At 38.3% G+C, this 11,395-nt stretch overlaps 1 protein-coding gene across 1 annotated transcript in view; it reads right to left on the bottom strand.

Annotated features, from left to right (window-relative positions):
- Rock1 (Rho associated coiled-coil containing protein kinase 1) overlaps positions 1 to 11,389 on the bottom strand; it is a 118,784-nt gene extending 107,395 nt beyond the window's left edge. Inside the window, exon 1 of the mRNA XM_023720398.1 lies at positions 10,842 to 11,389. Within this exon, the coding sequence (XP_023576166.1) occupies positions 10,842 to 10,934 (93 nt within the window). The 5' untranslated portion in view covers positions 10,935 to 11,389. The remainder of the gene's footprint in view (positions 1 to 10,841) is intronic.
- Between the last annotated feature and the right edge of the window lie 6 nt (positions 11,390 to 11,395).

Raw genomic sequence — 11,395 nt, 5'->3', positions numbered from 1 at the left:
GCTATATAAATTGATATATATATAAATTTAGTTAGCATTGTGATGCCAAATGCATTCCTCCATGCTGTTTTCAAAAAAACAAAGGAAATCAGATAAAACAGTTCTTATCCCTTTACCAGAGGCTGCCTAATTTTAGGAGTTTGACACTCACATCTCACTGGTGTGGGTGCGTGATGGGATCAGAAGTGTGGATGCTTGTGTGAGTGTGGGTGTGGGTGTAAGTGCCTCAGAAGAGATTCTTTCTACAGATATTGTAAATATAAGTCACATTTTAATAAAGCATGTATAATAAACCAAAAATAAAAGTAATGAGGAGGGGCCGGGGAGATGGCTCAGTAGAATAAGCGCTTCCCTGGCAAGTGCAAGCGTAAGGGCCTGAGTTCAACCCCCAGTTCTGCCAAAAAAAAAAAAAAAAGTAATGAGGAAAATCTCCATATACCAATACAAGATATAGTTAGTATATGTTACTTTTTGTTAGAAAGGGGCAGAAATATAAATATAAGCTTATGTATATTTATGTATATGTGTATATCTGCTTTTATTTACAAGAAATACTAAAATATTTAATGAAAAAATGGGAAAGGAAAAAGACAGTAGATATGACACGGAATGAAAAAATATTCCTAATTTTGAAATATTTGAGTATTTCTAATATTTTCCTAAATATTGTAAATAGCCTGAAATGAAATAGCCAAACTGAGGTCCAGTTGATAAAATAGGGCCAGAGATATAGCTCAGTGGCACAAGCATCTACCTAGCAAGCACTAGGTCCCAAGTTTGATTCCTGGTACAAAAAAATTGGTTGGTGAAATAATCAATATGAAGTATCTTTCCTTTTCAAAAATAAAATACAATTTCCTGGTTGACTGAATAAGGATAAGAAAATTTCAATCTAGTACCAGTAAGTATTCTCTCATGCCTCACCAACAGGAGTGCTTCTTGGAAGAATAGGTCATTCGTAAGTCTGGGATAAGAAATGTACACAATAAGCCTGAACATCTTAATGTAGCAAAAACAAGGAAACTATCAAAATTATTAGGGTCATATGCTAGTAACATAAGAGCCAACATTAAAAGCTCTCAATGGAGCCTCTGAGATAGCTCAGCGGACTAAAATGCCTGCTTGGGCAAGGACCGCTGTTCGATCCCCAGCACTACACGCTGCACCAGCCCCACCCCCAGGGCGGGCTGAGCCGATCACAGGGGGAAAAAAAGAAGAAAAAGCTCTCAGTGAAAGGCAGTATCAGCAAGGATGACAAAAATTGACTGAAATGCAACAAAAATGTTTTAACTGTTTCCAAAATGATGTCAAAAACAAAGAGAGGAATAAACGAAAGTTGTGTCTTGTTGGCTATGCCATATGTATTACATGCTCCTTTGCATACTAGCTTTTCAAGCAGTGAGTCCCGGAGACTCTAAGACAGCAGAGAACAAAGGCAGAGGATACTTCTGGCTCCCCTTTTGCAACTACCAGGTCAACATGCTGTTTTCAACCTAAAACTTGCATCAGCACTCTCCCAAAGAGCTACCCTGTCTCCCTGACTCTCTTCCCTTAGCCCTTGAAGCCTACAAGTGGTAGCAGCTCTCCTCCTTGTTATTAGTCTGAGGTATGACATTATCCCTACCACTTTCCTTAAATATTGTCTTTGTAAACAGTTCTTTTCCTAAACTTCCCTCAAATTACTCAGCTGGCCTGTGCCAAATCTGTCACAGTCAGGCTCCAAATACCTTCTTCTGTAAAATGGCAATTAAAGACTGAAGCATACATCCTGTATATTCTGAACAGTAGTTCAAGGTAAACAAACATCCTTAGATAGTGACAGTTCCTCTTTCAATGGAAAAATCACAGTGAATAAATATGAAAGGTAATAGAAAAAGCATTATTTTGCTATCCATAATAAAATAAGCTATTTAGCTAAAGATTATCTAAAGGATGCAAATATTACACGAACGGTCAACAAAGTATTTACAAAGAAAGTTATCCAAAATATAATGAACCAGCTATGAAGCACCTTAATTAACATAACTAAGGATGGTCCAGGCAGACATAATCTACCAAGTACTTGAGAAAAACTCCAATATAATTAAATCAAATTTCTAGATCTATCAATTTATACAGGAACAAGTTAAACTACATCACAAGGAAACAAAAAGAAAAATCCAGAAGGTGAAACAAGGTATACTACCTGATCTAGTCACTTCAACAAGACACTGGGGAAGGAGTGAAAAGTTTAGGACATAAGACTTCTATGTTTAAAAGATTAAAAAAAAGACCTAACAAACTAAAGCAACATATGGATTTTGCATAGACCAAATTTTAATGAAGCAACTATTTTTTTAAAGAAAACCCAACAATGTAGTTTTAGAGACAGGGTAAAATGAATATAAACTTGTAATTACACTAAAAAAACCTTTAATTTTATTAGACATAATGGTCACTGTAATTATATAAGCAAATATCCTTTTTAAAAGATGTTTATTTACATAAGTTAAGGGTAACATACAATGATAGTATCTGGAATTTAACATTTTGCTAAGAGAAAGGGTGAATGATGGACGAATCAAATGTGACCAATTTTTGAAAAGTACTTATAATAACGATTACTACCTTTATCTGAGTGATAAGGATTCACTATCCCACTCCTGCATACATTTGTAATTGTTATAAAATTGCCTTTTTTTCTGTATGAGAAATTAAAACTCAGGACCTTGGGGCCAGCCAAATAGCTCAGCAGATTAAAGCACCTACAAGCAAGCATGGGGGCTGAGGATTCAATTCCCAGGCCGGCCGTGCCCGTGCCAGTGCCGGCCCCACACAGCCCTGGGCACACTGAGAGGGCAAATGAGACTGGGCATGGTGGCATACACCTGTAATCCCAGCTCTTGGGAGGCTGTAATCAGGCAGATCACTATGAATCTGATCTAGTAGTGAGACCCTGAACACCCTGTAGACCCTTCCCTAAAATACAAAAAAAAATTAAAAATAAACTCAGGACCTTGAGCTTGCTAGGCAGGAGCTATGCTGCTGAACTATATCCCCAGCCAAAATTACCGAATAAAACAAAAAACCCTTGTTTTCCTTTTCAAGTACAGTTTTCAAGCTTGAGTATGTCTAAGAATTCACATTTCATGCTGAATCCTAGGACTCATCTCAAAAAATTCTGATTTTGTTTGCTTGGGCATGGGCCCAGATTCCATTTTTAAACAAGTTCCTCAAGTGAATTTGATACAATCTACAAGCCCATGTCTAAAAATTACACACTTAGACTGCCTTACCACAAATCTATAAATGTATCAAAATTTTAAGGAAAGTCTTGAACTTTTCTCTTACCTTCTCAAGCCTTACTCCACCCCTATCCTAGGGTGATAAGGCATTTAATTAAACCTTTTCTTGACACTATAAATCCATGAAAGCAGGGCCCATGTTTGTTTTTACTCACCATGGTATCCCCATTGCCTATCAGAATGCCTAGCACACAGTACACACCAAATAAACATTTGTCAACTGAAGAACAATAAATGGGAAAAAAAAGTACTAACATGATTCACCTGTTTCAAATTTAGTTCCAGACAATGATCTGAGAAAAATTTACATTTCTGTGCCAAAAGGTAGATAGCTTCAATAAAAGGGAGGCACAGGTCAGCCTACCTTTCAAAATATAACACAAGTATAAAATAACCTCTTGTCTGAGACATTAGACTTTGGACATTAATGTGAACACGTAGCTTCTTACTGTATCGTAACTGTAATTAAAAATGTACTATATTTTTTACAGTTCCATAAAAGGGGGGCAAGTATATTGGAAAAGTAAACTATATACATACATTTTAATGGATATACAGATGAATATCCTAATTAACACTTAATACTTATGAATGTAATTGACAAATTTAAAAAAAAAAAGCCAAATCTAACAATTAAAGTTAGTTTGGGAACTAGTTCCAAAAACAGCACTTAATCATTGTATTTATTTATTTGGATATTTCTATATCAACCTTACTTTACTTAACTTTTAAAATTTTATTTAACAAAATAATTGCAATTTTTAAGTTATGAAGTATAATAAACAAAGGACCATGGAATTTTTACATACAAAGGACATCAGTGACTGTATGATCCAACTCTGCATTCTATAAATGGGGAAACGGAGGCCCAGACAGGAAAAAGATTTAGCTGATCATGCAAGAGTTAACAGCAGAACAAGGCCATGACAATGCTTTGTATTTTTCCAATCTAGTGTTCTCTTCACTACACCACCCTATTCGCATGTTTTAAAAAATAACTGTTTCCCATTGTGAGTTATAATACTATCGGTTGATCTTTTTGTGTATGCATGCTCACTTTCTTGAGCATACATCTGTGGTATCCAACAGTTATGCTGTGGGCTTTAATTAAATGGATGTGTTCCTTTTTTTGGTAATTATCTTCAACAACAGAACTCTGTAGGTCTTGTTCCCCAATATGTGGGCTATTCTGTCATTCATCATAATAGAATCTAGTTTTCATTATACAACTATAATACCAAAACTTATACCTATGAAATAAAACTATGAAGTTTTGCAAATTCTAACTTAAAACCAAGAATTTACTCTTTGTTCATTATACAATTTTATATGTAGTTCCTTCTTCTGGATTAAAAACATTTCTGACTCAAGACATTAATGAATGACCCAATTCATGTCTCAACTGTTACTCTGAGCCATCTCTTTATACGCCCACGGGGTGCTTGTAGTCCAAGAGGGCCTATTTACAGAACACATACTGAAAGCATTAAAGAGACACAAGATAACTAAATCTCAACAATTTAGCTCCCAGGTGCCTTTCATATCAATCTAAACCCTTGACAGGGGGTTTAGATAGATTCTAGCATGACTAGAAGAACAATCTCCAAAAGCCCCTTTCCATTATACTGAATCTATCTTTTTAAATTTTATCTTATGTACTTAGTACAGGGTCTACAGGGTCTCACTACACAGACTGGACTCGTAATGATCCTGTTTTTCAGGCTCCCAAACACTGGGATTACAGGCACGCACCACCACACCCAGTCTCATTGGCAGTTTCAGCACGCCCCAGGGGCGGGGCCAGCATGGCAGGCATGGATTGAACCCTGGCCCCTACATCTGCCTAAACTGGCGCTTTACTACTGCATCTATCTTATGTCTGCATTTTTCAGTTATAATTGGCTTGGATGCTTTGATATCACACAGTTAAATTATAAACCTGTGGGCATGGCGTCAGGAGTCAGGTAAATTGCTCTACACTTCCAAAAGATAATATGAGTAACTTCCTGCTTAAGTACAGTTAGTTACCTTTGCCAATAATACTGTACTACAAATGACAATAATAATGGTTACCAATTATCAAATGTTTACTGTTATTTGTGATAAATGCTCTTACAATAATCTTACAACTCTTCCCCTAATTTCCCAAAGACTAGTTCTGAGAAGTCCCCTAAAATCCTCCAATGACCACATGACAAAGCCTAGGCTTGAATGCAAGTTTAGACTTTACATGGATTTATTGATAAATGAATTAGGTGTCTTCCTTGTTTTAAAATGTTGTTGAAACATATTAACAGCAATACAGTCTGGTCTAAATTGGGTGGGCATGCACCCCTAGTCCCAGCTACCTGGGAAGTTGAACCATGCTGATGAGCCGAGCCCCAGGAGTTCAGTTCAGTATGAACCTCACAGAGACACTTCATCTCTTAAAAGGCAATCTGATCCAAACCAACTAGGTATACAACTGATATTGATAAAATCCAGTAACTTGCAAATTATGAATGCTGATAAGCATATAGCTTTAAGGCCCAAACATTTAATGGCCTCAGGACTTTTTATTCCCCCAACAATAACAGAATCACAAATGTGATCAACTCAGCAGACTAAGCATACAGAGGGATTATACAGCAATAATCTAATTCTCAAATGCTACCCAACTTCTGTTGTATTAACCTGATATTGTAGAGCAGACCTGTCAAGAAACTTCACGACAGGCTGGGTATGGTGGCACATACCTGTAATTCCAGCACTGGAGAGGCTGAGGCAGAAAGACTGCTTAGAGTTGAAGGCCAGTTTGGGCTACCTAGTGAATTCAGGAGCAGCCTGAACTACAGAGCAAGACTCTTTCTCAAAAAAGAAAAAAGAAAGACAGACTGTGAGCGAGAGACAGAGAGAGAGACAGAGAGAAAGAGAAGGAGGGAGGGAGGGAGGGAGGGAGGGGAAGGGAAGGACAAGAGAAAAGGAAAGGAAAAAAGAAAAGAGCAACTTCAAACTCATTCTAAGAGAAAAATACTTAAAAGTAACCTTAAAAAAAAGGGCAACTTCACAACAAAAATTTCAGTATAGTGACAGGGACAGCAATACTATTATTGGGGGATTTAAGTCAGTGGTGGAACACTTGTCTAGCAAGCAGGAAAGCCCAGGTTTGGTCCTCAGCACCAAAAAATTAAAAAGCTTAAAAAAAAAAAAAAAAAGTAATACTGTTAATGACAAAACAACTAATTTACAGGGGAAAGCTTTTTTTTGAATAAGTGGAATTTGAAAGAACACATCCAAGGAGACATACTGTTCATAGAGGATAGATATTTAGGATTTTCAACCAGGTAAGAGTAAAAATAAAGGTTTGGGTATCATAGATGTAAAGATGAGAGGTACCTAAAAGTGTAACAATGGATGAATGCTTCAAAATAATGAAAAAAATATTAAGTATTACAGGTCAAAAACTGAAATAAAATTAAGAACAAAGACAAGTTGGAAAACAACAGGTCAAGAAAGCCTAGAAAGAGAATTTAAAGAAACAAAGACTAACAACTTACATTTATATCTGCCATCCATATTCTCAAAAACTGACAAATACTATTAACAAATATGTACAAAGGGACCACAGTGTTAGAACTCAGTATTACTGGTTCTTTTCCACCCACCCATTGTTACACCACCTTTTAGTTACAATGTAAGAAAACTAAAGGAAAAGTGAAGATCTTCAGGAAAACTTTGCAAGAATTCTTCTAGCTATATTATCTTATAACTGCTAATATTCATCATTACTGCCCCAACAAAAAGAGTTGCCTTGGGGATAAATTTAGTTTTAAAAATACATGCGCCAGAAACTGTTCTAAAACTTTACAAAAGGTTGGGAAACTTCCACTGCTGAAGAGCAATCTAGTAAAAGAAATTGTGTTAGTTACTTTTCTGGTTGCTTAGTCAAAATACCTACCACCCACAAGTTAAGGGAGGAAAGGTGTATCTAGCCTACAGTTTGTGGACGTTTAAGTCCATAATTGGCTGGCTCCAAGGCAGGGGTGGCACGGCAGAGGGGCAATAGTTCATGGCAGACATAAGGTGGCGAGGCAACAAGCGACAAGACAAGCCTCTTTCTGTCCCTCATATTATATCCAGGCTATCAGGATTAGAGCAGTGCCAAACCAATCAGTGGACTGATTTGGTAAACACCCACCCTTAATCCTAGCATTGCAATATGAATCAATCACACACTCTAGTGTCAGCTACTTCTTTTTTTTTTTTTAATTTTTTTTATTTGTGTTTTTGTGTGTGTGTGTGTGTGTGGCCAGCTCAGCCCACCAGGGGGCGGGGCTGGCTGGCATGTGGTGCTGGGGGATTGAACCGCGGTCCCTGTGCTTTGCTAAGCTTGTTCCAAGTAGGTGCTTTAGACCACTGAGCCATCTCACCAGCCCCTGTCCCCTGTCAGCTACTTCTGAAAAAGCCCCAGCTATGACTGAATGAAGCTTTGGGGGAACTTCTAAACACAAGCCATAACAAAAGCAAAGAATAATCTTGTTTTTTGACATTATAAAAAAAAAAAAAAATTGTAGAGTACTGCACGTGACACATAGTATATATTTAATAAAAATCATTAAATAGTCAAAAATAAGACAGAAAAGCAGCTAATACAAGAGAGATCAACTAAAGTACAGAGAAGAGCAAGAACAAACTTCCTGAAAAAAATGAAATGACCTGACACTTTATTCTGCATGGCAAAATAAATGATTGCTCAAAGCTAAACATTCACTATTATGCAAAGGAAATTCAGGATAGATCCTACACGACTGGAGAAAGGATTTTTGTCTCCAAAGAAAAATCTGATCTCTACTAAGTTCAAAAGTAGTAATATTATAAGATTTCAATAACAGCTTTCAAAAGTTATAAAAGGAAGCAGAAAAAAAGGGGCCAAGATTATAAGATTACAAGGGTGAAAAATAAGTCTTTTAGTTGGCTAATGCCTTTTTCAAAATATTCTTTTAGAGGGCCCCATACTACCTGACTATCCCAACTCTGAAAACCTTCACTGCTTTGGTTCTTTGGCTCTTCTTCTGTTCAACCATTACCTCTCTCTCACCTTTAGTTCTCTCTAAGGTATGTCTAGTATTACATCGTTTCAATTTGAACCTTTTTGCAAAGCATTTTCAAATCATTATCTTTAATTATGAGCTCAGTTCTCTATCTTCAATAGTCTACAGGTTATCGCCTCATGATTGTTCCACTGTTCCCCTCAAACACAACAAATTTAAGATTGAACTTATCTACATCTATTCTTCCCAAGCAATTTCCAAGCCTGACGTTACTGTTGTCACAATCTCCCTATAATCCAGGCTTAACATTTTCAGTCATCTATTGACTGTCTGATTTCTCCTTCTCATTCTCAATTCTTCCTTCCTCATTTTCATATGCCAATTTTGGGCTTCAATCACTTCTGAACTATTATTACTTAAAAATTCTCCAACCTCACCCTTTCTCAACCCTAACCCATTGTGCACAAAACTATCAGACTTATCTTCTTTCATCCTGTCATAGTGTTAAACTCCTTGCTCAGCCCTCAAATCCTTCAGTCTAACCCAATCCTTCCAACTGTATTGTCTCCTTTTAGACTAGACAGTCACGTCTCTATCCTCTGTTACCTTCCACTCTCCCTGAGAACCTTCTATCTTATCCATCTATCCATCAGAAAAGCATACTTTGGCACTCTCTCTCAACTCAGTGATTTCTTCGCTTCAATTTCTATGCCACACACATGCAGGCGCGCGCGCGCGCGCACACACACACACACACAATCACATTTGCTTTAAACAGTCATTTGGAAAACACATTTTCTCAACCTATGAAATGCTTTTCTTTGTTTCTGTGTATATACATGAGGTTAACTGTTGTTTTCATAAATACTGTAGAATGGACTCTGAATCATGACTTACATTTCTTTGTATTTTCCACATCTCAATGTCTGTGAGAATCGCACCAAAGAAATCTATAGCAAGAGGTTACAACAAATGAAATAAACAAAAAAGCTACTAAATTTATAATAACACATTATGAAATAATAGCATCAACAAAGTAAAGCAGAAGCTAAGGGTGTAGTCCAGTGGCAGATTGTCTGGACTAGCATGTACTGGACCCTGAGTTCAATTCTCAGTACTTCAAAAAAAAAAAAAAAAATGACAGTATAAGACAACACAGCACAGTTGATGAACTCCAGATACAGATGTTGAAAAAAAAAAGTCTTAAAATACATGCAAATGGAAAAATATTAGAAGATGAAATAAAATGTAGAACACATTAAAGGTGTGTCCTAATTCCATATCTTTCACAAGACAAAATGTTTTAAAATAAGCATCAACCTTGTTTACTATTTTTCAACATGAAAAGCATCCCATAATGTGGGTGAGACATTTCAAACATGCTACCCACAATATTCCTATTTCATAGATAAGGATGCTTTAATTTTGAAAGCAGTGGGAAGAAATCTTACACACTAAAACCACAGAAATGCATTGAGTAACTGAATGCATGGTAATTATAAATAATCTACAAAATTTTACTCAAAATGAGGCTTTTAATGGCATTTCTCCTAATGTCATTATTCTATGCTTTTAATCTTAATCCCCCCAAACTGCATACTTAACATTAATTCTGAGGCCACTATAAAATCCTATGCATATATATGCTTTCTGAAACGTTACAGTAGAGATTATGTGGTCTTGACCGGATGAAAATATTATATACCTTTTAGTTGTCAGTACAAGAAACTTCCGTATAGTTAAAAGCTACAAGAGGCATCAAATTCTCATTATTTACAGATATTGTATATGTTACTAACCAAGTAATGATTTTTACGATAATACTTTGGCTTGTCACCTCCTAAGAACTTCAGAATGTTTTAAAAGTAACTATGTTCAAGCACAGCGTCACCAAGAAGGGGTATCTATAACATCTGTGTGGTGCTTTTGAAACAACAATATTCCAAAAAAAAGGTTAACACTGTGATGACCTATGCTCAGTTATCTTGATTTCTGCACTTAATACTTCAGCAAAAAGTTCATTAGACTCAAGACACCTAGGACATTTTAGCAAAAAAAAAAAAAAAAATCACTTCTGTATCGATTCTCCATCGTTACTTCCAAGTCAAAAAAATCCTAAACTCTTAGGAGCTAAAACTCTGTAAATGGAAAGCACCCTTTCCAAGATTATTGTCAAAGCAATCGAGATTAGTATTACGTACTAAGATCGCCATTCAACAAACTACATATGTGGTAGCAACTCTGACGTGATAACTTTTCACACGACGCCTCCAATAGCAAGTTTCTAAGTACAGAATGAACTGAGTCAGAACTAAAAGTTCAGAGTGGTTAGTACCGGGCCAGTCAAATGGTAAAGAGAGCCACCCCACGCGATTTTCGTGGTACTCCAAAATCCTTCCGGACAATGAACCTGGCGTCTTCCATAACGACCGTGCGCACCTGAGACTTTTCTCTTCACTAGATTGAAAACAAGAGGAAGGTAAACATGCGGAACCCAGCCGGGCAAAAGGGAACCGGTGCCACTCACCAGCAAGCAATCCGAATTCACTTCCGATTTGGGATCCCGCAGCAGGTTGTCGATTTTTTCAAACCGAGTCTCAAAACTGTCCCCAGTCGACATGTTGCTGCTCCTATGACAATGCCGTCGTACCAGCAGCGGAAAGCAATTTCAACCAACTTCCTCAGCGGTGGGTTTGCAGCCTCGGGGCGGAGGAGCCGGAACCTCAGGGTCACCAGGTGTGCCCGGTCCCCTCCTCTTGCCCGTCACAAAAGGGACCTCCGCGCTCCGGACCCCGGCCTGGGGGCGGCAGCGACCCACAGTCGCCCGGACGCCCAGAGTCGCATCCCACCCGGCAGCCCCTCACGACAGCCGAGAGCGCCGTCGCCCGCAGCCCGCTCGTGCTAGCCTAGCGGGCCCCGACCGCCCTCGCCACGGAGGGGCCCCGGGTCCCGGGACGGGCCCGAGGGGCGAGAACGCGGGCGGCAGGGTGGAGACTCCCCGGGGCGGCCGGGAGCGAGCAGAGGAAGGCGAGGCGCAGGCGGGCGCGGAGTCGTGCCAGCTGCGCCGCCGCTCGGCTCGGC

Source organism: Octodon degus, unplaced genomic scaffold (assembly GCF_000260255.1).
Source record: "Octodon degus isolate 3935 unplaced genomic scaffold, OctDeg1.0 scaffold00075, whole genome shotgun sequence".
NCBI lineage: Eukaryota > Metazoa > Chordata > Mammalia > Rodentia > Octodontidae > Octodon > Octodon degus.
Note: the sequence above shows the minus strand (reverse complement) of the source record. Positions and strands in the feature narration are given on the sequence as shown.